The sequence below is a fragment of the Saimiri boliviensis genome, chromosome 12 (genome assembly GCF_048565385.1).
Source record: "Saimiri boliviensis isolate mSaiBol1 chromosome 12, mSaiBol1.pri, whole genome shotgun sequence".
Lineage (NCBI taxonomy): Eukaryota > Metazoa > Chordata > Mammalia > Primates > Cebidae > Saimiri > Saimiri boliviensis.
This window is the reverse complement of record NC_133460.1, coordinates 50,800,580-50,827,397: the sequence shown is the minus strand read 5'-3', so window position 1 is coordinate 50,827,397 and position 26,818 is coordinate 50,800,580. Positions and strand designations below refer to the sequence as shown.

Sequence of the window (26,818 nt, the reverse complement as noted above, 5' to 3'; positions counted from 1 at the left end):
GGCCATTTCATCCCTGCCTGTAGAATGCCCTCATCCTCCCAGCTGGAGGCTCAGCCCCAGATGTCACATTATGTCCCAAGCCCCTGGCCCAGTGCCCCACACCAAGCAGGCGTTCAGAGAATGCTTGATGAATGAGCCCAGCCAGATAGGGAGGGATGTCCCAAGATGCTCCCATCCCTTGGCTCACACAGGCAGAAACTTTTGCTGAGCAAGCGAGACACAGGAAAAAGAGAGACGTCCTTGCCTTTTTGACCACAGAGGAGGCTCCACAATCCAAATCTTTCCAAAGCCTCTGACCACTTTTTTGAAAAAAAGAAGTCACAGGATGACTTTTGGGTCTTTCACACTGGGCCACCCTACAGATGGGTGGCCTGGTATCCTTCTCAATTACAGGGGCTCCCGGTCCTGCCTCCTTCCCCGTCAGCTGGTTTCAGTTTACTGAGCCCTAGTCTCTTGGCAGGAGGGAAGGCAGGCTCTCTGGGAAGCACCTCAGAGCAGTGAACACCCTACAGCACCCCTACACCAACCTCTGGGTATAGACCCTCCTACAGGGGGACTGGGGCAAAGGGTCCTGCTGGAGGCAGATGGCATCACTTGGGGTGTTTGCAAGCCTAAGGCTCTCAGCACTCATAGAAAAGAGGAAGGAAACTCTTTGCTTGTGGAGGAAGCTCCTGACACTGCTCAGGCACCAAGCAGAGTCTCAGAGCGCAAACACTGCCCCCAGCCTAGGCCAGAGCAGAGGGCAGCCTTTGATCTTCAGCTCCCTCTACAAACCTCTGCCCAGATGGACTCTCTCTCCCAGCACTAAGCCCTAAGCAAGACCAGCTGTGGCCTCCCCAGCCTGCAGGCTCCCGTCGGAAGATGACTTATGGCTTTAATTACTGAGGGCCGGGTGGAGTCTCCGGAAGGAGCCAGCCCTGCCATGCATGGTCCCTGTCGACGTGGAGCTGCCAAGTTGGCAAGGTTGGCGCTGGTGCCTGTCTACACGTTGCCACGCCAACCCCTGCTCTCTGTGCTGTGCCCAGGCCTTCCCTTCCCTTCCTAGTGGCCCACAGCCTGGGCCCACCCTGCCTTTGAGGGTGGGGTGGGACGGGAGTGTGGATACAACAGAGTGTGTTGGAAGAGACGCTCTGAGGACGAGAGTTTGTCCTGTTCGTGGCCACATCCCTAGCAGTGAGTACAAGAGGTACCTGATAAATATTTATGAATGATCAAATGAGTCCAAACTCCTGTACTGCAGAGGTAGACAGTCGTAGCCCCCAAACTGCCTAGCAAGCTGAAGGCAGAGCCAATAGACCAGAAGCAACTACCCTGACCACCGGGGCCACGCCTGTCCTTCCTCAGTGTTTGGTGAATGAGCTGCCAGGTCCTGCAACCCCCTACTACCCTCCTACACCGAAACGGGCCTCCTTGGGAAGCAGGCTCCAAGGACCACCATGGCAGGCTCTGAGGAGCCCCTGCCCCTGCCCTTGACAACTCTGTACCTGTGGCAGCTTTAAGGCGGATGAGGTGTGGGGTGGGAAGGGAGAAGAAATGATCGGGACAGCTGGGGCAGAGTAGCCCCAAGAGCTGGCTGAGAAACAGTCCCTCTCTCACGCCCTGCTTTCTCATCTGGGGCTTGAAAAGGCTCCACTGGACGATATCCAGGTCCCTGTCTCTGGCCTGTAACAGGTGAGGCCCATGAAACCAGCACCATGTTGGGAGAAAGATGGAGACCAGCAAGGGGACAGAGGAGGTGGCGATGCCTGCTCTCCTCCCCACCCTCCCGGCCCCAGGACTGCTGCCGGTTCCTGCCTAGTCCTGGGTTATCAATCTCCTTCTACCTGGAGAACTCCCCTAAATGAAATTCCTATTGGCGTGGGGCCTATGATATAACAAGTCACTCGCTTTGCCTGGGAAATGACAGATGAAGAGGCAGAGTTCCCGGGACAGAGGCGATCTCCATAAATCTGCCAGAGCGTGCTGGGGATTACTTTGTCGGATTAATTATCTGTCCTTCAAACAAAGACCTGACCTCAGCGGCCCAATGTCCCCCAACCTGGGAGGGAGGGTGGGAGGAAGGGAGTGCCGGGTGGCGGGGAGGTGGGGACGGGGCTGGGAGGTGGGACCTGGGGCGGGCTGGGCAAGGGGCACGGTGGAGAGTCAGTTCAACACTTCACTCCTCCTATAAGATCCTATGAGCTCCCTCCTGCCCAACATGGCAAGTCTACCCGGCTTCCAGCACTTTCTGCAACTTGACCCTTCATGACCCATCCTACAACTTTGTGACCCATTCCCATCTGCTTCTCATGTCAGTCTAGGGCAACGCTACCCTCAGCTCCTCTCTTGTTACCCCTCCTACTGCCACACTGGAGGGAGAAGGGTCCTGGTGTGGAAGGGAAGGGTCTGTGTTCAGTGGATGGAATAAAGCCTGGGTCAGGGAACAGGCAGCATCTATCACTTCACCACTTCACCAATCATATGGCCTTGGGTTTCCTGAGCTTCCCGAGCCTCAGTTTACCCATCTGTATGGTGGAACTAGTAGAGACAGGGTCTGCACATGACAGGGTTGTCACGACCATCCAATGAGGCAGGGTGGTCCCTGAGGACTTCAGACTCATGTAGATCTGGGTTTGAATCCTGGCTCTGCCACTTCATGGCCTAGCATGACCCTACATGTTATGTTACCTTTCTGAGCCTCAGTTTCCTCATCTGTGAAATAGGGATATTGATATACTTGTTGTAAGTGTAAGATGCAACCTCCAGAGAGGGCCTTGCATGGTATCCTTGTGTGGGATCCCATTGACATCCTAATAACGGCTGCAAAAAAAAGTAGGGTTCAAGGGGCTTGTTTTCTCTCTCCCTGCAGGCCAGTCTCTCCTTGCTGCTGAGGTGTGGGCCTCCCACCACCCTGGGCAAGGCCAGGCAGAAGGCGCCACCCTTGGTGCCAGGGAAAATCAGTGCTAATCATAGAGGGGTCTGCCCAGAGCCAAGCCCCAGTTAGCAGTTCTGAGTCACACGGACCATGGAGGAAAGTCAGTTGGTGCGGGCTTTTCCTGGTGCGGGCTTTCCCTGGAAAGGTAGGAGAAAGAGGATTTCACAGGAGGGACACTGGAGTCACATGGTCATCTCTGGGCTTGAACATGGCTCAGGTGTGAGAGAAAGGGCCTGGATGTGGTTGTGGTTGGCTTGATGCCAACTGCTGGCAGTGCCATGCACAACCTGGGCAGTCCCAGGCAGGCCACACTGAGGCTGGGCCTCTGTGTTCTCAGGGTACATCTCCCTCAGAGCATTGTCTTGAGGGCAGATAACAGGGGAAGGCCCCTGCAGGTGCTTGGGATGTCCCTCGGGAAAGGATGGATCCTTTCTGGGTTTCAAGGACCATGGATTTGGGACCTGGAATTCCCAGGGATTCAGTGGTTATCAAGGTGGGAAGGGAAAGAATGTTGAAGAGACAAATGCTTGTGAACCCCAGGACAACCAGGTGGCCATGCCGGAGGTGACAGTGTCCTGGGCACGGGGTCCAGGGATGGTGGAATGAGCATGAAACTCCAAATTAGAAATAGAATGGAGTGGCTGGGTGCGGTGGCTCATGCTTCTAATTCCAGCACTTTGGGAGGCCGAGGCGGGCAGATCATCTGAGGTCGGGAGTTCAAGACCAGCCTGACCAACATGGTGAAACCTCATCTCTACTAAATATACAAAATTAGCCGGGTGTAATGGCGCATGCCTGTGATCCCAGCTACTCAGGAGGCTGAGGCAGGAGAATCGCTTGAACCCAGGAGGTGGAGGTTGTGGTGAGACAAGATCTTGCCATTGTACTCCAGCCTGGGCAATAACAGTGAAACTCCGCCTCAAAAAAAAAAAAAAAAAAAAAAAAAAAAGAAAAGAAATAGAATGGAAATTATGAACCTGCTACTGTCAGTTAAATAGACGATGCAAGTGGATGGTCAGGGAAAGCTTCCTGGGGGAGTGAGTGTGAAAAGTTTTTCAGGAGAGGAGGAATACAGAAAGATCGGTATAATGGATAAGAGGGGAACAGGCAGACTAATTAGAGAAATAGGATGGCAGAGACTCCTCCTTGCTTTTCCCAAGTGCTTCTTTCAAGATGGTACAATGAAAAGCAGTCATTTTCCCTAGGTGATGTCAATGAACTCATGATCGATAGTCATTTACCCTGCACTTACTGTATGCCAGGCCCTGTGCTGTGCAGTGCCTTATCGAGGGAGGTGTTCTGAACCCTATTTACAGAACTGATTTGTCAAGGCCCCCACAGCCAGCCGAACTCTGAGCCAGGATTTGAACTTGGACCTATGTGATCCTAAGCCTTTGGCTTATACCTCAGTATATTAATGCCAGAGCCACTTCTCAGGGCACATCCTGTCAGTAACTTTGTCCTGTGGGTAAGGTGGCCCATCACTCCAGGCTGAGCCAAGGCAGGGCCAAGGTCCCTATTCCTCACTCTCAGAGTGTGGTCAGAGCTGAGGTAAGTGTTCTGGATCCTGGAGAAGCAAGTATAAAAGGAACACTTAGGGATTTCCTGAGCATGGCGTGGGCAGGGGTGGGCACAGGATTTAGTTAAAGGGGAGTTTGCTTTTTCAGATACGCTGGGTGCACCCTCACATCTCTGATCTATACCCACATCACTGAACTCAGATCTGATACCCCAAACTGGAGCCAAAACTGCCTGAGTCCAAATCCTGACTCTGACAATTACAAGCTGAGTGGCCTTGGCAAGTTACCTAACCTCTCTGAGCTGGGTCTCTTCATCTGTAGAGTGGGCACCATGATAGCAACCTCCTCATCAGGGTGCTGTGAGGAGTAAATGAGTTAACACCTGAGACTGGCTGAAAGCAGGACCAGGCACATGGCAATTACTCAATAACTATTAGTAAATGTCACAGTTGGGCTTCCTCTTTACTCTTCTCCCACTCTTCTTCTCCAAAACAAGGACTTTCCAACATGTCTCCGAATAAGCACACATTCTCGTTCAGTATCTACTGTTAGGATTGTTTGCTTTCTTTTTCTTTTTTTCTTTCTTTTTTTCTTTCTTTTTGAGACAGAGTCTTGCTCTGTCACCCAGGCTGGAGTACAGTGGTGTGATCTCAGCTCACTGCAACCTCCACCTCCCAGGTTGCCTCTAGAACAGCTGGGATTACAGGTGTGTACCACCACGTCCGGCTAAAGTTTGCGTTTTTAGTAGCAATGGGGTTTTACCATGTTGGCCAGGCTGGTCTCAAACTTCTGACCTTAGGTGATCCACCCGCCTCAAGCCTCCCAAAGTGTTGGGATTACAGGCATGAGCCACCGTGCCCCGCCTGCTTTATTTTATCTTACAGAAATGGTATTATATTATCCCTTTGTCTTTTGAGTTATATTTCTTTTATAAATTCTCAATGCTAGGTTTTAAATATTAGTCTATTTTGTTGTATACATATATATGAATTTGAGCCAGAAGAAACTGCTGACATTGAGCCATTCTGACCTACAAAAATGGGGATTGTATGTGGTTTAACCTGATCCCATGTGGCTTTCTAACTGAAGCAGAGTGTGTGGGGGTCAGCAAACTTTCTTTTAAAAGGTCATAGTGAATATTTCAAATTTTGCAGGGCGAGAGGCCAGATTGAGGACATTATGTTAGTACAAGAAAGAAAACAAATTTCCACAAAAATTTTTGATGAATTCAAAATATGATAATAATTGAGCACAATTTTTTTATACTGTAGTCCTGCTGATGAAAAGAATGGAATTTTCTGCGGCGAGGGATAACACTTTGCTTAACTAGAGTTCACAGATCATATTTACTACCCTCAGATCAACTGCACAAATACTTATTTTTCGTTTACCTTAAAGAGAAAAGGTCTCACTCTATCACCCAGGCTGGAGTGCAATGCCATGATCGTAGCTCACCGTAACCTCAAACTCCTGAGCTCAAGCAATCCTTCCAGCCTCCCAAGTAGTTAGGATTACAGGCATAGGCTACCGCACGTGTAGAGATGGGGCTTCACTCTGTTGCCCAGGCTGGTCTCAAACTCCTGGCCTTAGTGATCCACCTGCTTTGTCATCCCAGAACTTTAGGATTATGGGCGTGAGCCGCCACACCAGGCGTAAAAGTACTTATCTTTAAAACCCATTCTCAGCTTGCAGGACACACAAAAACAGGGAGGATTTGGCTCCTGTGTCGACGTGGGGTGTGAAGAGGTCGGTCACTGCAGTTACCATTTGCATTTCCCTGATTTCTAGTCAGTTTCAGCATGTCTACATGTGTCCACCAGTCATCGGGGTTTCCCACTCTATTAATATACTTTACTCATTTTTCTGTTAGATTTCCCAGCTTTTTCTTCGTGATCTGCAGGAATTCCTTATATATGCTAGCTATTAGTTCCTTGACTTTAATTGTTGCAAAAATCTCCCTAAATATAATTGGCTTTTAACTTAGTCTATATATTCCGACTGAATTGGAACTCCTTTGATGTAGAACAATCTGTCTGTCTTCTATGGCACATCTCTGAGAGGGGCTGAGCAGTCCTCTCCTACTACAAGGTCACGAAAATATACCCCCACATTTCCTTTTATGAGCTTTATATTTTACCTTTCACATTTAGGTCTTGAATCCATCTGGAGTCTGCCTTGGTATATGGTGTATGGTAGGGATCTTGCTTTATTTTTTTCAATGTGGTGAGCTAGTTTTCCAAATACCAGCCACTAAACAAGTCATCCTTTCCTCAGTGATTTGTAGTGCCACCTTTATCATATAACAAGTTCCCATATTTATATCTGGGTCTGGTTCTAAGTGCTCTACTTTGTCCCAGTGGTCTGTCTGCCTTTGAAAGTGTACCAGATGTGTTTGGAGCCTGCCCCACACATGGCCCCACCATCCTCTTCTGTACCGGCTGCCTGGGGGACAGCATCTCAGGCTACCAGCTCCCCATGGCTTGTGGACATGGCCGTGGTAGTGAGCTGGCCAATCTGACCCATCTAGGAAACTCAGAATGAGATAACTATAGAGTATAGAGGTACTTGGCAGCTGAGACAGCAGCTGAAAGGGCATTTCAAGAACAGTGTGAAGAAGAGGCAGTGTAGTCATCGTGGCCCAGGTGAGACCATGAAGGAGCCAATGAAGACAGGCAGATGCTTAGAGAGGGTATGGATGCTGTGGTGGGCTGAAGAATGGCCATCAAAGGCATCCAGGTCTGAAACCCTGCAACCTCTGCATGTTATTTATATGGCAAAGGAAACTTTGCAGATGTGGTTTGGTTAAGGATCTTCTGGTGGGAAATTAGCATGGATTGTCTGGGTGGGACCTAAATGTAATAACAAGGGTCCTCATGAATACAGATGCTGTAGGAAAGGAGAAAACATCCAAGCTGCGTTCCTAGTTCCTGAGCCAGGAGACCCGATGCTGAGAAGGGTCAGCTCAGGATGCCCATGGGAAAACTGAGCCTCATAGCAAGCCTCTTTTCCTGAGCTCCTGAGAGCTCTTGGGTTCTTGCAAAGACAGATGCCCTGAAAGGAACAATCCATACTCCTTAGCTTGGTCCAAGACCCTTCAAATCATCTTCCATCTTTCCCTTTCTGCAGCCTGGTTGATCTGTCCACTGTCCTTTAAATGTCCCTTGGTCCTCCCTCCAAGCCTCTGCTCATCTCAGCCTCTCCTGCTTGGGATGCTTTCCTCAACACCTAACCAAGCCACCCCTCAGTCTCAGCAGCAGTGCCAATAACATTGCTGTGTGGGTGCTAGTGCACCCCATTTCTAAGGGCCATTCCATCCAACAGAGGGCTGGCATTTCCTGAGTGCTTGTCCTGAGACAGGAGCTGTTCCGAGCCCTTCACATGCATTGAGGTGACTCTCAGAAGGAAAGTCACCCAAGCAAAGGCCCAAGTCAACATGACTCCTACATCAGGATTGCCTGATATTCAGTCATGTGGATGCTATCCTCCCAATTTCTGCTATATTTGTATGAAACTTCTATTATTTGTTTAGTAGTTTTCTGTAATTTGATTTATTTTCTTTTCCTTTAAACATCATCCTTAAAAAAACTCTTTAAGAATATCACACGTGGGGGACCAGTTCATCAGCCATGTGTAGACTGTGGCTGTAACATGGGAAAATAAGCCTGTGTAATTTGCCTCCAGGGTAAGCTGCATCAGCTCGGCCTCTAAAGGCTCCAGCGGCTCTCTTGTGTCCAGTGAGGACATGAGCCCACTTGAAGAGGTGCTAAACACATGAGCACCCAACTGAACCCTTTCCTGGATAGAAAGGACAGAAATGGAAATTCTGTAAGAAAGTCAAAAAGGGAATAACCGTCTTTTTGTGTGTTTCAATGTTATTTCACATCCCACCCATGCACCACTTAAAATCATCCCTTGGGGGTATCATCTTACAGTTGGGGAAGCAGCATTCGGGTGAAGCTGCTATTCTCACCCCTGCCCCAGCCCTCAGCACTCTCGGCCTCCTCTCATCTCCCCCAGGAACTCACTGACAGTACCAGCCGCTCAGCAAATGCTGTGATGGAGGAGCGACTTCTCATCTATTTACCTTTGCAGACAATCCTCAAGCTTCCTGGTGGCATGGTTTTACATTTTCAGTCTCCATTGTATAGTCTTGTGTGTCCCCTCAAGACCACTCTGTGTGGAAGCTGGCACATTGAGACCTTGTCAACCACCTGCTGAGTCATGAATGGCCAATTCACCAGTCCCTAGAGACTGTTTTTGTTTGTTTGTTCTGTTTGTTTTGTTCTTGGAGATGGGGGTCTCACTCTTTTGCCCAGGCTGGAGTGCAGTGGGACCATCTTAGTTCACTGCAGCCTCGAACCCCTGGGCTTAAGTGATTCTCCCATCTCAGTGTCTGGAGTAGCTAGCACTACAGGCACATGCCACCATGCCCAGCTCCTAGAGACTCGTAAAGAGGAGTGAAAGCATCCCAGGGACTCAAATCCTCATTTGCAAAATGCTACTTTCAGTCTCAACTAAATTGCTTTTGCTGACATTTGGGACTACCGCTGTCATTATGAAGAAAAACTAGTCACCAGCCCCTTTAAAATAACCTTTGGTCTGCCAGATGTCATTGTGAAGTGCCCTTCAGCATCTGCCTTCATGAATTCAAAAGGGCTTCAACAATGTGATCCTACAGGGCAGGGGTGGGGGGATCCTTACACACTGGCAGTCAAAGAGGGTAGGAGAGGCAGTGAGCTAGAAAGCAGAAGCAGCCCGATTCCACCCACCTTGCCCCTAAAAAGGAATGCATTCAAGTAGTGGGGAGGGTAAAGCTGGGATGGGGGCACAGCCCGGCAGAATCAGATGTTGAGCAATAATTTCATTCTGTGCCAGAATGTTTGTTCACTTCAATGAATGTCTGAAAATATCTGCTCTGAAATCTCTGTTTCCAGGATATTGGTCAAATATTTGAATGGGGGCAGCCAGTTAATTGACTCAGAGCGTTCGACAGAGCGGCAGAGAGAGAGGTGGTGGAGGAGCGCAGGCGGTGCAGCCGCCAAGTCCAGAGGTAGACCCTGGGATTCTCAGCCTGTGGCAGCCCGCTCAGTCACTCAGGGCAGGGAGCTGTGGAGAAAAATGGGTTTGGAGCCAACCTGCTGGGTTCAGTGTCTGGCTCTACCACCCACCAGCCATGAAACCTTGGGCAACTGGGCCTCAGTTTCCACCTCTGTAAAATGGGGATAACAATAAGAGGAAAGTCTCGTGGGGTTATTGGGAGGATTAAAGGAGTTGATGTAGGTAAAGCACTTACATCCGTTCCCACACATCCAAGAAGTGGTAGCTATTATTATGATGTCATTATTACTCCCTAGTCTGGCATTCGAACCTTTCCTAATGTGAGTCCCAACCTGCAGGAGAATGTTAGGGCTGGGGGAAAAGGTCTCCTGAGTGTGTGCTCATACCGTACCCTGAGGGTGGCAACACTTCTTCCTCGCCATCAACCCAAATCCTCCTTCGAGGACTGCCTTTCCTGGGGAGAATGAACCCTTTCATAATCTCCCAAAGTGTGTATTACATATGCCACTCAGGCACCCACCATGAATTACTCGGGCAGTGAGTTCTCTCCAGGGTCTACACTGCACATGACTGGAGAGTGGGTGGGTGGGTTTTCAGTAAGCTGACATTTTGGCTAAAAGAAAGCTTTCTTTTCTTCTTATTCCTTTCTCTTCTCCTCCTCCTTTCCTTCCTTCCCTTCTTTTAAAAAAATTGCTTTAAAGCACAAGCTCTATAGGGAAGATGGGTGAGGAGGATGGCATGCTGTCTTCCTGGCCCTTCCTGGCCCTCCAAAGGGAAGGGCTGCAGGCTGGAGCTGAGGGAGCTGTTTGTGTGGGAGTGGGGAGAGGCATTGCCATGCACAGGGCTCAGGCAGTGGGGCTGTGGGACCCAGATCCCAAGTGCAGTCTGCAGCAGAGGGAAGAGCCCACAATCCATCCACTGTGGCTCCAGGGTCATGGGGTGTCCAGGGGATGCTGGGCCATTTCAAGGGCTAGAGAGGGTGCCTACAGAAGGGGCCTGGTGACTTACCCACCTCTAGTGGCTTTGTGCAGGGGACACCCGGAGGGATGGGGGCAGGAGAGCTGGCAGGGCAATTAGAAAGCACAGGGGACCTGTCTCCTCCACACCCTGTAGGAGCCTCTGCAACATTTGGTGGGGATTTTACAGAAAGCTGAAGTCTTAGGTTACACAGACATGGAGGGAGGCCATGAGCCAGTGAAATCTGGATTTTTAGAGACCCCATTAATATGTACAGGCTGAGGAATCCAGGCATTGTTTTTCTTGTTTGCATTTGTCATCAACTAGAGTGTCATTTTTTCAATGCCAATAATAATAATAATAAATAATAATAACGTTTTTGAGTGCCTACTATGTGTTAGGCACTATTTTGAGAACTTTACTTGTATTAACTCATCTGACACTTAAAATAACCCTATGAATATTCCCATTTTACAGATGAGGAAACTGAGGCACAGGTGGATGCAACCTGCTCAAGGTCACCAGAGATTTGAGCTCAGGCTGACTGTGGGAAAGGATTGTGATGAAGGCTTCCTGCCTGCGCTCTCTGCCCAGGGTGCCTTGCCTGTGGCAGGCACATAATAAATACTGATGACATGGACACACTGATAGAAACGTAGGTGCAGATGTCAATGTTTTTCTTCCCCGGGGAAGCCATGAATCAGAGCTGCGTGGGGTGGGAGGTGGCTGATGGACTGAGTAACTAGAACTCCATCTGGCTGCTCACCCTCTCTGCAGGGTACCCCAGGGGGTCTCCCTCCTGCAGCCCCCGCCGTGTTCTGCCATCCTTCCTGCTCCAGCAGCAGCTAAGCTGAGCCCAGAGAGACAAGGAAACAGCAATGTGGACTTGTGGGTGTCTTCAGGCTTAATATCTTTGTAGCCATATTGCAAAAGGGCATGCCTAAGACAGCGCCTTATGCTTAATCTTTCTCCTTTATTGCTTTTTCTCTTGTATGATTTACCCTTGCACCAGGTATCAAGCTAGATAAATAAAAACTTTTATTTCAGATTAGCCCCAGCTGGGGGCTGTCTTGAAAGCTGAGCAGTCAGTCATCCAGGGAGTCAGATGAAAAAGGGAGCTGGGAATCTGAGCTGCTTAGATGGGCTCGTCTCAGGTTCAAAGCCCCCAGAAGATATTGGGGACTTTTCTGAGGTGGGAGCTGCGAGGATCTCCTCCCACGCCCATAGCCTGGAAAGGCAGAGGCAGGCAGCGGAAATCTCCCTGGTCCAGCCTTCCTAAATCCCCTCCCCAGATGCCTCCTCATCCTAGGTACCCTCTCCTCACCCTGACATTTTCTCCCTGATGTTTAACACAGCAGGGAAACACTGTCTTCGCTGATTTATTTATGATCCCTCTTCTCCACTAGCACGTGAATTCCATGAGGGCGGTAACAGTGGCTTTTGCTTCACAGTCGGTCCCTGGGGTCTAGCATGGAGCTTGGAACACAGTAGCCACTCAATGAGTACTCACGGGTTAGCTGAATGAATGAATGAACACACGAATGAATGAATGAATGATTGGATGAATCCTAATATTCCACTCCTAAATACAGACCACCAGGCTGACATGAATCCCTTGGCTTCTCAGGCAGAATAGCAAACAATAGCAAAAAAAAAAAGTGAGGTTTAGAAGCAGGAAGGTCTAGGTTTGAATCCTGGGTCTGCCGCTCATTTGCCCTGTGACCCTAAGCATGTTTCATGAGCTCTGTGCAACTTAAGCTTTCTCATCTGTTAAAAGGCTCTAGCCAGTCACATTCGGGGGTTACAATGGGGGTTAAGAGATGACATATATAGGTCAAGGCAAACTCTTGCACACATCCAGAGAGAGAGATACATGGATGTTCAAAGCAGCACAGTTTGTAATAGCAAAAATCAACCCATCAACGAGGAAATGGATGAATGAACTGCAGTATTTTCCCGTGATGGAGTAATATGCATGGTAAACATGAAAAACGATACCCACCCAACAGCACAGATGAGTCTTGAATATACACTATTGAGGAAAAAATATGAATCCCAGGAGCCTATGTATAACATGATAAAATAAATAAAATAAAATAAAATAAAGTTCAAAGGTAACTAAATCCAAACAATATGCCATCCACATCTATGTGGTAAGATATTTCCCAAAAGGAAGAGAATAAGAGAATGCAGGATTCAAATATGTGGTTCTGGGGGATGGGAGGCAGGGAATGGGGCAGAGGAGGAACACACCGGTGGTAAGGTGTGGGTAAGGTAAGGGTAAGGTAAGGTGTTAATAAGGTGTGGGTAAGGCAGGGATAAGGCATGGGTGATGGTCTCGCTCTAGCTGGGCTGGTGACTTTCACAGGCATCCACAATATTATTAAGGCTAAGAATGAAATAAAAGAGAGCTACACATGGACCAATGTTAATCGCAAGCCAAAATTTATGTTTAAATCAATTCTGTGTACCGGAGGTGGACCAAGTTAAAAGAGAAAGACAATGAAAAATAAATGGTGGCTAATTTCATATTCCTCCAAAGATCTCAAAGCTCCTGAAAGTCAATAAAAAGCAGTTATCTCAGGTGAGTAAAAAGCAGAAAAGAACCAAAAAAACCCAAGTTCCTGTTGACATAGGGTAACCAGACTCTCCCACCAAAACAACCTCCAACCATGAGCTAGAACCCCGTCAACCCCCTCAACTCCACAGAGCTGCCTCAGCCATGGCTCTGGCTCACAGACAGTTCCCTGAGCTGAGCAGACCAACTAAAGGGCCCATGCAGTCCGTGCTTGGCTCAGCTGGGGAAGTGGACGCAGGTCTAGCAGAAGTGGGAGGCCTTGAGAGTGTTTCCACAGCCCTTTACGTCCCGAGCAAGGGACAGAGACAGACTCCTGCCCATGAAGGGGAAGGTGAGACATAGAAATGGAGAGTCCTAGACTGTGCTACTGTGAAACCTCTTAAAAGTCCACCAACCAGTGTTATTTACGGGAAGGAAGCAAGGAGCAAGCCACTGTTGCTGACAAAGAGCTTACAGAGCCTCATTAAAGGAGAGAAGAACAGGGGCTCATGAGCATGGCTGTGAAGACTGGTTTACCACGAAGGTGGGCTCATGAGAGCATCGGAGAGGCTGGCTGGTGGGAAGCGCACCCTGGAGAGCAGAGGGAGAAAGATCAGGGGGAAGGAAGAAGTGCAGACTTTCCTGTGGCTCATCAGGAGGAAGTGAGTGTGGTGTGATGCATTATTGCTCTTTCGGCATGATGGTGGGAGAGAACTATAAATAATAGGCCAGCATGTTTGTATAATTAAATTAAAAACCCTCTAGAGGCTCTGTCCCTATTCTTGAAAGAAGAGAGCTACAGGATGCAAATGGGCTAAACCTAAACGTTGGACAGCAGGTTTGTTCCAGCTTGAGAGAGAACGCTTCTCAACTGCTAGTGGCTGCCAGAGGGCAGGTAAGAAAGGTTTGGAGGCCATCCTCATGCCAGGATCAATTAGTGATGTCTGCTGTGGGTGAAGAATGAGATGCTTTGGTATATGTGCTGGTATGGGTGTAGGGTGGCATTCACAGATGTTAACAGGCTTTTCTTATGAATATGCCCCTTTCTGCCTAGTCCACCACTGTGAGCTGAGAAACTGAGACTCAGACATTAGTAGTTTCTTTGTCTCCTTTTCCTGCAATACCTGCTTTCAGTACATCACCAAAGCCTGCTGACTCAGCTCCTGCGTGTCTCCACAGTGACCCCCAGAACCCCGTCAGCAAGGCTAGAATGGAGCCACACCTGTTAGCAGCTCGCCCTCACTCCAGCGCTTCCTGCTCCAACCCACCCAGAACTGCTGTGAGATGAATCTCCCAGTGACCCTGCATTTACTTCCTCCACCCCAGCTGCACTCAAGAACCCACTTCTTTTGCTTTCTATGTTTTCTAGCAACTGCCCTGCCACCCCTTTCTGATCTGCCCTGGACTCCTTCCTGGTGACCTCTGGCTCCAGCCAGGCGAGCCATGCCCCCAGATGCCCCGAGGTGTTTGGGGCTTCAGGCGCCCACTGTGCTACCCCAAGCCAGGGGCTGTGGTGTGCGATTCAGATTTCCAAAGCAATTCTGCTTTTCCTGAGTTTTTACTTCTCAAGGGGAGAAAATGCCAAGCGGCTTAATCACAAGGGCTTTGAAGTGTTTCGAATGATGGTCTCCTGTGATAGCTGTCCCCCGCCAGGCCATGGCCAGGGGCCCGATTCAGTTATTGGCATATGTGGGGGGTGTGAGCTTGTACAAATCTGACTGTATCTGATTATTCTCCGTGTGTGTGTGTGTGTGTGTGTGTGTGTGTATGCACACACACTTCCCTCAAAGCAATCAATGTATTTTCATGTATTCCAGTGTATTTTTAAAGCACTCAATATACCTCCTCGCTTGGTAGCATTAAAATAAAATTCAGAGACAAGCAAGGGAAGGCTCTGTCCTTCACTAACATACCTGGGTAGGTACCCCAGTGTGACCTGGAAGTGAGGCCACTGCTTTTCAGGTTGGGAGTGAGGGGTTACGGCCTGATACTTCTCACCTACCCTTGATTCTAGCCCAGTGTTTCTCAAACTTTTCTTCATCATCACCCACCCCACTCAACTCCCTGCCCCAGGGGCCACTTTAGACATTTTTACCTAATTGCTTTCCTTCTGTGACATGAAATTTCAACACTATAGGTATGATGTATAAAGTATATGTACTTTATACATTAAAAGAGTAAGATCTTCCCCACCCCGTGTTGAGTGGGTGAGGCACCCCTCCCAAGGATCCTTTCTCCTTTCTTATTATGGATATTTTGGAACACACACAGAAGTACAGAAAACAGTCTAACAGAGCCCCAGGGAGCTATCTCTCCATGTCAACATCAGCATATCTCCTGCCTGCTCTTCACAGAGTTCCACTGTGTATTAAAGCTGCCTCTGGATAGGTCTGTCTCCTGCTCAAACTGTAGGTTACTGGGACAGAGATGGTGCCCTAGTCCCCACCACCTCTCAGGACATTAGCACAGCTCCTGGCCCAGAGGAGGCCCTCAGTCAACAGTGGGTGGGAATGGAGAGTCCACGCTGTTGTGCCCTAACTACAAGATCAGGTGCGCTTCTGTGTGCTAACTCAGCTCAGCTCACTAAACCCCCATAGGCCTGCAAGGCAGGGGCTGTTATCATCTCCATTTTACAGATTGGAAAACGGATGCTTAGAAGGTTACACAGCTGGTCGGTAGCAGAAGCTACATCGAGGCCACCTATCTCTAGAAGAGAGCCACCAACAGATATAGAATACGGGTACATGTGTGATTTTAAATTGTCTAGTAGCCACAAAAAAGAAATAGGTGACATTAATGTTAATAATATGTTGTATTTCACCCAGTATATCCAAAATATTATCATTTCAACATGTCATCAATATAAAACATTACTAATAAGGTATTTTATCACTTTTTTTTTGCATACTAGGTCTTCAAAATCCTGTATTTTATTGACAGCACATCTCAATTCAGACTAGCCTTACTTCAAGTGCCCAGGAGCTACATGGGCTCATAGGCAAATGCACTGGCCGCCATGGCTAGAGGTCACCACCATGGACAGCGGCTCCAGAGCCTGTACTCTGAGCCACTGCCCTGTGCTCAAACAAATAAAGGAAGAAATGAATTAGTCCCAGGGACCTCTAGGTCCTGCTTGTTCCTTGACAATTAATACTCCTTAATATTTTATGGCCCTTTAGAGTCTCTACAGCACTATCTCATCCACATGGGGATTACTAACCCTGTTCCATGGGTGAGGACCATGGGGTTGAGAGGTCAAACATTGCTCAGACACATTGCTCAGACACATTGCTAACAGGTGGCAGAGCTGGGCCTCAAACCCACAACTTCCGACTTCAAGTTATGGGGCGAGTGCAGCTGTCCCTTGGAGGAGGACTGTGTCTGCCTGGCAGAGGAAGGATGAGGCCAGAAGGGGTATCTGTTGGACCATAGGCTGGGCTAAACTTCGGGGACAGGAGCCTGCAGAACTCGGTTTTGGCCAGGCCCCCAAGAAAATGATGCCACTTGTGGGTGGCAGGGCAGGTACAGGCCAAGGGAGCAGATGGGGCCCACGCCAGGTCCTCTATGGGAAAGAATTGTCATTCCTCAGTCTCAGTTTGGTCACGAGGGGCTGGGAACAAATTGATGGCAATGGAGCCATTACTTACTGCTGAAGGCCTCTTTGTTCTTGGCAAAACAGAGGGGTCATTAGTAACGGGGAAAGCACTGGTGTGTAGACATAAATCCCCACAGCTGCAGGCTGATAAACAGCCTGAAGGGGACAGGGCCCCAGGGAGCTGGGCAGGTTAAGTGGGGGCCATGGATCCCTTGTGGGTTCAGGCCTGTGTCCGCCCATGTGGGGCAGGCAGGCCCCGCCCATGTGCAGACACAGCCACCACCAGCCCAGGCATCTGGGGTCCCCCAGAGACTCGAGTCACCCACATCAGTAACACTTAGGACTCTTCACTTGGCTCTGCCCACCTCCCACAAAGCCCTTAATTCTTTCTTTCAAAGGAAAATGGTTCCTGAGCAGCTAGGGCTGGGGCAGGCCCCTACTGGGCACTCAGGGCCACTTTGGGGCAGTCAGCTGTGAAGATACCCTCAGAGTGACATGAACCATCCCGTCTGCCTGCTTCCCACTAAACGGGCACTGGCCAGGCCACCCAGGAGAGGGCTGCAACCAAATGTCACCAGAGAGCCAGATGTGTGACAGACCCTTGGTAGACACTGTTCTTTTCAGCCACGTCTACACTGGTGGAAGGCAGCAGAGATGAGGCCAAATCCTAGCCCACTGCCCACCTGCTCCCCTGGGGACAGTGGCCTCCTGCCCATCAGCCTGCTTTAGGTTCATGCTGAGGATGGCTCTCAGGGAGACTGTGCCAGCCCATAACCAGGGGGAAGAGGGCAGGAATGTGGAGTGGGGGAAGCCCCATTGAGCCAGTCAGGGTGGGCATTCCTCAGTCTCAGTTTGGTCACGAGGGGAAAAAAAGAGAAAAGGACTGCTCTTTCCTCGAGCTGCTCGTTACCCAGCAGGGGTTTGGGTAAGGTGAGGTGGTGATTAACACCCATGAGATAGGTAGAGGAAGATCTAAGATCACCCTGTGAGTGTTGTTCAAGTGGTAACATACCAAGGATGGCAAATATTTGTCACGCAAGTGGTCCTCTCCCTTGCCACACCCATAGCAGACTCTGCCAATTGCATACTGCACTCATGAGCCTATTAGTTCCATGATCCTCTGCAGGCAGCCTTTACCAATCAATCAAAGCTGGCATGTGAGAGGTAACCCATTTGTCACCCTTTCTAAAAGACACATCTGTGCTGGCAGTGGGACTCCTATAAAGCTATGCTGAATGCCTCAGGCCTTCCAGAAGTTTCTGCCTCCTGCCCTCACCTCCACACACACCCCTACCCTGTGGTTTTAAATCCTGGGTCTCCCTTCTCACTTTGTCGTTTGCACTTAGGAGCCTGTCCCAGGAGATTTTGCCCCTGGAGATGCCGCAGGCAGCTGTGCCCGGACTCCATGCTCCAGCGTCCAGCCCAGATGCCAAAGGCTCAGCAGCTCAGCCCTCCAGCCTCTGTCCCCAGAGGGAGAGAGTAAAGAGGTGGTTCTGGCTGGAGCCATCTTTAAAGACTGGAGAGGACCCAAGGGTCTGGACTGGCAGCTTGGCACCCAGCACGAACCTGGAATGGACCAGCATTTTGGAGGATGGGCTTGCAGGGTCTCTGCAGGAGTTCCCATTCTAGGCATGACTTTGAACCAGGTCCTGGCTCTCTGCTCCCTACCTCCATCCAGCCTGGGAAATATCTGGAATCAGCCTAGAGGCTATGAGCACATGAGAGACACGCCCCACCCCCAGCCCAGCACCCACTTCCTGCTGCCGCTCTGTCCCGGCTCCCCGTCTCCATCACCCAGGGCTCACCGTGCTCCCTCAGTTCTCCAGTGCAAGCCCCTGGTCACTGAGAGGCTCTTGCTCTGTGTCTCAATTTGCAAAATTCACGAAGAAGATCAGCCCCAAGATGGACCCCTCCTTCTCCTCTGCCCACCTAGAAAGAGCCTCGATTCCCAGATGGGTCCTGCCTTCCTGCAGAACAGTTTCCTTCCTGAGCCTGGCTTCCTCACATCCCAGTCTGAGGACCACCTGCACCTGAGCTGCCTGGGGTGTTGTGAGAAAGGACCATTCTTGGGCCCACCCCAGACCTCCAGAGGGAGCATCTCCATGGGGCCCAAGGACCTTGTATTTTTGGTAGGAGCCCCAGGAGATTCCTGGGCTCGTTTGAGTTTGAAAACTCACTCCCCTAGAGTCACGTGACATTCATTCATTTCACAAGTACCTATCAGGGTTTATGCTAACCCAGCTCCTGTGCTGGACACCAGAATGATGAAACAGGGGGAGGAGGTGGTGCAGAGAAAACCCATGCTCCTGCTGCCATTCATCACCTGTGCTGGGCTGGGAGTTGCTCTGGGTCCTGGGGTACCCTAGGCTTAGAGGCACAATAGTCATGTCAGCAGCTGTGGGTCCCAGGGACCCCTTGACACTCCTGATTTCCTGCATTGCCAAGGACATGAGGTGTCTCCCTCCTACTAGCTAACCCCTAGCTTCCCAAGGTAGCACTAGCTGCTAGCTGTAGTAATAACCCTAGCTAACACTTATGCAGCACTTAACATATGTTAACTAAGCACTTTATATATTAAGTCAACTGACCCTTACATCATCTTGAGGTAGGGACTCTTACTGCTCCTGTGGTAGAGAGATATAGGCCAATTGAGGGACAGGGACTCATCCAAAATGACATGGCACAGGAGACCCCATCCTCCTCCATGTTCTTGGTCACTATGCCTTGCTGTCCTCTGAGCCTTAGGGACAAGATACTGCTCCAACAATGCCACTCCTGGTTCTGGGGGGTGTGGGTGTATGGTAGGGAGGGGCAGTGGGTAGAAACTGGCCTGGTGGCTGGATGTCCTCTCAGCCATCAGCCTAGCCTGCCCAGATACACCAGGCTGACCCGTCACTGACTCATGGGCTGGGCAGGGAGGTCATGAGTGGTGTGTATGGGGGGTGGGCAGAGCCAGAGTCTGTGGGCGAGCAGCCTCTCACTGCATCCTCAAGGCAACCTTGCTCTAAACCTACCCAGCCCTGGGACAGCCGAACAGAGCTGCCATTTTTCAGTCTTTGGGTGGGGCATGGGTCAGAGATCCTATAACCCAGAACCATCTCTGCCGTCAGTCACTATTCTGCTCAACCAAGGCATCTGGGCGGCAAGGGGGCTGATGTTCCCCCTGCAACATTCCAGATGCAACATGAATTCCTAAGGGCTGGAAATGTGAAAAGAACATGAAATCAGCTGTAGTTACAGCTCCATTTGTTCCAAAATGATGTTAGAACTTGTCACCTTTTCATCAAATACGCAAAGAAAACAACAAAGTCAGAGCACTGGAGTAGGTTAGATGGGAGTCACCGAAGTCCCAGGCCCAGAGCCCCAAAGTGCCCAAGCGTCTCAGACCTTGGACAGCCGCACACGCTCCTCCCCCAGCGCCAGCCAAGCAGCCCCAGACATCTCAGCCTCTGCGGCTTCCCTACGCCTCTTCTCCCTGCTGCTCCTGCCTTCAGTTGCTCCCCTTCCTGGCCCTTTGGCGAGGACTGTCCCTATAGGCATGTCTCCCACTCTGTCCCACATGCCCACAGACCTCTCCTCAGCCCTCAGAGCCTGGGACACCTACCGGCTCTCCTTGGGTACAGGAGAGAGGGGTGAGGGGGGAGAGAGGAACTCTCTGCCTTACCTGAAACGATGGTGTAGCCAATGCCCCGGGGACGTCCTTTATCCTGGTCAATGGCGGTGATGATGCGCACCGTCGTGCCCTGGGCAGAAGAGAGGAGGGACTTGAGTTTGGGTCCCCTGGCTGCTGTCTTTCTTTGCAGCTGCCATGGCACCCACAGCTTCCCTCTCCAGGCTGACTCCTGGCTGCAAGGGCAGCCCAGGAAGTAGGTGCCAAGGGCTCAGGCCTCAGCTGCCCTGGGCACACACCGATGTTCCCAGGCAAACACCCTAGGGTCCCTGGGGAGGCCCAGCCTTACGGATACCGTCATTTTCCTTTCCCCTTCCCAAATCCCTTGTTCAGATGGACCACCATGGGAGACAAACAGATGAGGGGCCTCCAGCAAAGAGACAAGAGATCTGGTCTCTAGCTCAACCATCCATCACATTGCTGTGTGACCTTAGGAAAGTTGCTGCACCTTTCTGGCCTCACTTTTCCGCCATTTTAATAGGAATAACAGCAAAAGGCCTGGGACCTTGTTTTCACTGGGGTCTGAATAAAGGAGAACATGATGGATCAACTACTTCAGGGATGAAAGCATAAATCCTGAAAGCATGTATCTCGGGGGATGACTGTGGCAACTCAGGAGGCCTCCATGCTCCTAGGAACCATGGCCCACACAGCGCTGTGCCTGGCAATTCCTGTTTTGAATGGCTCTGCCCACACCCCTACTCATTCTCTCTGTAGCGCTGGTGGAGAAGGGGCTAAGAGCTAGGACTAACCGGCTGGGGAGCCAAGGGAACTCATTACTGGGGAGCACAGTCTACGGCATGACATCAAGGACATCTGTGCAGACAGCTGCCGCACACATGTGGGAAGTGTGAATACACATATGGCTCAGATGGAGAAATGTACAAAGCAGGGGAGAAGTCCACCTGGAGGAATTGGCAAGCAGTTGTACAAACGGCAACATTCAGCATGGGTCATGAAGCATGAGTAGGGGTTTGCCAGGAAGAGACCATGAAGAGGAAGGTGCTCTGGGTAGAAGGTAGAGAGCTCAGGCAAGTACTTGGAGGCATAAGATTGTTGTAGGAAGAGATCCTGGCATACAACTGGCACATTCAAATATCAATTGATGGGTCGGCTGATTGACTGAATACACGAATGAACAAACAAGAGAACCCTAAGGTCACTGCCACCACTCACTGAGTCACCCCTTGCCCAGACAGCCTTTACCTGGCTCCCCAGGCCCTATCACACCATGGCCAGTGCCGGCCATGCCTACCCCTCTGCCCGCCTGAGGCTCTGGCTCCAGGCCACTGTGTTCCCCTGCGTGATAGACAGCAAGACAAGCCTGTCCCCACCCTCTAGGGAAACGTCAACCCTGGCATCTGCATGGCTAATAAAGGGCTCTGTGGCTGTGGCCACTTCTCTCCATTCACTGTTTATCAGCAGGAGGCTTAAGCCTACACTGCAACTCCATCCCCACCTCCTGTGCAGAGGCTTGTTCCCTGACACGAACACCCTCGGGTCTTTGGGGGCAAGCTGCCCCTTCTCCAGCTCTACCCAGTCTCGCTGCCATGACACAGCAGGAGCATCCCCCACCTCACCCTCCCCAGGCACTGGTATCCCTTCACAGCAATCGCTCTGTGCTTTCCTGGCCTGCTAGGATAACTGGGCGTGGGGCCCACCAGAGCACCACCCCAGAGAGTCACTAAGCAGTACTCTTCAGGGGCAGCAGTATGTTTCAGGCTCACATGCAGGGCAGGGCTGGGCCGGGCCTGGGATAGTGATCCTCAGGAGGAGATGCAAGGGGGCTGGTTGCAGGCCTGTGCAGAGGAGATCTGGTGGCCAAAGTGCCCTCAGTCCTCAGAATCCATGCTGGGCTCCTGTGCAGGGCTGCCCACAGGCCTCCTGGGTGAGCGGGGCTCTGGGGAGGCCAGTGGGTTCTCCAGGACAGGACAACAGGGCCTCTTCTGACAAGAGTCGTACCCGAGCTTCCACGAAAAAGCTCTGACAGGCTCCTGGAAAAGTTTGGGGTTTCATCTCTTTTTGGGTAAATAAATCCACTTTTAATAAAACCCTGAGCTTTTAATACAAGTGCAGCCAGAAAGACTGGAGATGTTATGAGAAGGAATTAGCAGGAAGGCGTAGGGGCTCCTGGGAGCCTACAGCTCTTGTTTCAGAGGTTCGGTGATTATATTTTCAATATACTGAAACTTATTTCCAAAGACAGGGGATGGAGAGGTGCAGCCGTGCTCGGCCCGGAGCCGGCCTGGCTCCCAACAGCACGCTGCCTGCTGTGGTTCTCCGGGGAGCCCGTCCAGCTGGGGAGTGTGCCAGGGTGCAGCCTGCCGAGGACTTCTGCCCTTCACTGGTATCCACGTTTCAGGAAGCAGGAAGCCTCCTGAGAGAGAGGCTCCCGTGCACAGGCCTGCAGGGGCCCAGCTGTGTGATGAGAGGAGCGGGCAAGCACCACAGATGGTTAAGGGTCTGACTATGCTGCCAGACTCTGTGTGTTCGAATCCTCTGGGTAAGTTACTGGTAACTGCTTGCTGCCTTGTTTCCCCCATCTATAAAATGGGTAAAAATCACAATCCCCACCCCTCAGCAGCTGATGCACGTGAAGCACTCAGAACAGCACCTGATACACGGCGAATGCTGCAAATGTGATTGTTACTATTAATTTGGGCCTGGAATCACTGTGTGCATCTGATAACAACTCAGGGGCCTCTTCCCAGAAAATGCACATCCACATGGATTTCTCCAAAGAATTTCAGCAAACTCAGCCTCCCCAACAGCCCGTATTAATCATTTCTACCTAGAGGGAAGGGGTTTTCTGTGCATTGTGAGGACAGCTAGCAGCCTCCAGGGCAGAAGTGGCACCAGTGGAGCATCTGCGATGTGTCACTGCCGGGGGCATCCAGCAAGGTTCCCCCTCTCTCTCTTTCCTCGTATGGGGCTACGTGTGAGCAAACTGAGGCTCAGAGTGCTCAGGGATTTGCTGAGGGTCACGAGGTGCAGTGGGGGAGGGGGTGGGAGTTACTAGGGAGTGGAGGGCCATGTGGGGTGGGCCTAGGAGACCCCATTGCTCTCTAGAGGAGGTGAGGGCTCAGGGCTCCGCACCCAGTGGGTGTGCTAAGGGGAGGAGTGGGTAAGGTGTGCGAGGCAGCCCCAGCCTATGAGGCCTGGGCAGTGCGGGCACAAGTTGAGAGAAGCCGGACCTCTCCGGAAGGGACCATGTCTCTTCCCTCTGTGCTTGTCCCTTTCCAAAGATGCCCTTGTCAGGAAAGCTGGGGATGCAGGAGCCCAACCAGGTTGTGCCTGGCCTCAGAGGTCCGTGTCCTCTTCCTCCTCAGCAAGCTCAGCTGGGACACCCCCCCACCCCATTTCCATGATGGGATTAGGACTTGAAAGGTGAACACGCAGCTTGCTTCGGGAGGAGGAGGCGTCCTTGCGGGGAGCAGGCTGGCGGGGGCTGAAGGGGACTTCCGATGAGAGCTGCCACAGCAGATTTTGAGGTAGAAAATCCTATTTCTCAGTCCTTAATTCCAGTCAATTCCAGTCGAAGGGCTGATAGGCATCGGCTGGCAGTAATTTGTGCAGTTTATCCGCTCTTTTCACCTTCTATCGGCCCTTCACTGACGGGCAGGCCGACATGCTGCTGCTCGAGTGAGGAAATTAAAATCTGATGCAATAATCCCAAATAAGAAGGATTTTATTAGGTAATATATACACTTTAGATGAGGCATGCTAGCCCGATACGCTGATAGGGGGAGGCGTACATGCTGTGAGCCGCAGATAAAGGGAGAGTGGGGAAGTGTCCAGTGGGGGCCCTGGGGCAGCAGAGGCAAGGCTGGGAATGGGGATGCCGGGATCCTCTGGCCTGGGAAGCAGAGCAGGCCCCGGTGATTGCAGCATTAAATTAGGGTTCTACACTGTAAAGGGACATGGAGGGCCCAGATCAAGGCACAGAAACCAATTAGCAGCCAGGAAGGATCAGGTTGGGAGTGCAGAGGAATCGGCCTACAGGAGGCAAGGGGACGGGAGAACTCCTCAAGTGTGGAGACCAGAGGAAGGACAGAGGCGATGGAAGCACAGGCGGATTCTGTGGGTGCTGGGCCAGGCTAGAGAGTCTGAAACCCTCGATGCACTGCCTTTTCTGGCTCCCCTGGCCCAGCCATAAGCCAAGCCACAGGGCTCAAACCTGTCCCACCCAGACTGGGGGTCCAGCAGCTCCCTGGGCATTGGCCTTAGTGCCCTTGTGAAGACAAAGGAACAACGCTGGTGAGGCAGAGACATCGCCTGAGAGAGGAGAATCACAGCATACACCGACAGATGGAGCATCAGGAGACCGGGAGCTAAGGAGGGCAAGGGTCTAGTTTGCTGAGACTGAGGGGTAGCCCAGGCAGGAGCCTGTGGGATCATCTGGAGGGAAGAGGGTGTGGCTTAGCATAGGGTCTGCACATGGGACCAGCCTCATCAATGTCTGATGGGTGCATGATAGGATGAACTACTGACTGAATAGGACGGACAGCTCAGAAATCTGCAGTTCTGAAATAAAAGCATGTAACAGTTAAACTTATTTATTGCACTAAATACTAAAAAAGATACTAGAAAAAGAACAAGCCAGGGGTCTCAGGGGACGCTCACAGCAGGAACACACCTCATGCCAACTATTACGACTCTGAAAGGAAGCTGAAGCTGGGAGCCCCAACCCAACCTGGCTACTGTAACTGACCAGGTCACTGCCCAGCGTGGTTGAATGTCTGCTACTTGGCAACACTTGCTATGTGTTTTACGTGCGTTATCTCCAACCCTTAAAACTCTGAGGTGAGGGAGGCACCACTGCGGCACTATGAGCCCCCTTTCCCAGTGAGGAGCTGGTCCGGAGGCTGTGTGACTCAGCCAGAGTGAGTACATGGCAGTGCGGGACCCCTCTGAGCTCCTCTGGCTGCCTGGCCACCACCGTGTCCTGTACTTCAATCTAGTTGGCCTGGGGCATCTTCTCTGCACTTAGCCCTGGGCATGACGCTCTGGAGACCCAAAGGAAGGCTGAGATCATGTCCCAGAGACTCAAGTGCTTTGATTACTGGGGGCTCAGAAATAACTCACATATATAGGTAACATTGCAGATGAGACTATAATTAAGTGGAAAATTATGTGGCATGGAGAGAATTAATTCTACCAGGGTTGAGGGAGAGGATTTGCTATCTCTGGGTTAGGTGGGGAAGAAGCCAGGGGAAAATTTCTAAGAGAGTAAACTGGGAACCAATGGGTAGGTAGATTCTGGGCTGGCAACAAGAGCAGGCATGAGGTAGAGAGGGTGCAGGATGATGAGTGCACTGGTCTGCCCAGGGCGAGGGTGCCTGCTCATCTGTCCATCCCGTAACCATCTCCTGAGCACACACTGTGTGCTGTGCCCACAGCAGACCCTGTCCCTGCTGGACTGCACACTTCCAGTCTATCATGGGAGCAGAGTGGAGGCAAGGTGTTCAAAGTGCTGAGCACTCAGGAGACGTCCAGGGGCCATGGGCAGATCGTGGGCACTGCCTCATCAGAAAACAGCAGGTCAGGGCTGATCTGATGCTGAGAAGGCAACAGCCTGGCAAAGCTGGGCTAAAGGCAGAGAGAAAGGGAGCTGGGAAGGAAATTCATGGGAAATGGGCTGGGCCGGGCTGAGAAGAGAGAGCCTTTGGTCTCAAAAGCTGAGGCTCCCACTGTCCACAGAATGCTAAGAGAAGGCCAGGGAATCAGGGGCATTGATCTGTCCTCCTCTACTCTCAAAGCAGCTTCAAACACTCAACAGTAGCAGGCCGGAAAGGATCTTTCTTCTTAGAGCCTCCCTTTATACCTGCCCCAAGAAGGAAGCGGCCAAATGCCAGCACCACACACGAGGAGACCGGGCCCTTGTGCTGTGAAGGGGCCTCCAAATGAGGGGTCAGGCCTAGGAGCAGAGCCTGCACCCCGGTCAAGGCAAGCTTGCCTGTCGCTCAATTCTATAAGCCTGTGCAGAGGTGCGGGTGCGGCGCTGAACACCCACGAGCCTCAGGCGGGTGCCCCACTTTGCTCCCAAAGCTGAGTTCTTCCTCTAAGCACACTGAGTTCCCTCAAAAGAAGGGGCTCATTTTTCTTCCCACAAACGCTGTTCCCTAAGCTGATGTCCAGGGATTGTGTCTGCCCAGAGGAGGTGTCTTTTTCTAACTTTTCAACCCAGAGTCGGTGTTACATTCAAGTTTGCACAGACGCACGAACGATTATGAGATTACACATGCCTCCCGGTGCCCTCCTGGCCCACGGCTGAGCAAAGCTGCCTCATCCACACCCTTGCAGAGTGGGCCGAGGAAGGTTTTGTCCTCTAAGACACCCATAGGTAGCCGATCTACAGGCTATCTATGACCTTGAACACACCAGGAAAATCAGGAGCCTTTCTTGGAAACCTGGACTTAAGAAATCCGAAGACTGAGCATTAGGGAGGGCGACAGGAGCTGCAGGCTTGCAGAGAAGAGCCGGGGCCAAGAGGACCCTCGAAAAAGGGCAGCTGCCACCATCTCGGGCAGTGCTGATCAGCAGAGAG

At 51.2% G+C, this 26,818-nt stretch overlaps 1 protein-coding gene across 5 annotated transcripts in view; it reads right to left on the bottom strand.

Moving 5' to 3' along the window:
* CDH23 (cadherin related 23) overlaps positions 1-26,818 on the bottom strand; it is a 423,515-nt gene that overhangs the window by 221,353 nt on the left and 175,344 nt on the right. For all 5 annotated transcript variants that reach the window (XM_074382361.1, XM_074382354.1, XM_074382359.1 and 2 more), the window contains exon 9: positions 20,266-20,344. In XM_074382361.1, coding sequence (XP_074238462.1) covers positions 20,266-20,344 — 79 coding nt within the window. The remainder of the gene's footprint in view (positions 1-20,265; positions 20,345-26,818) is intronic.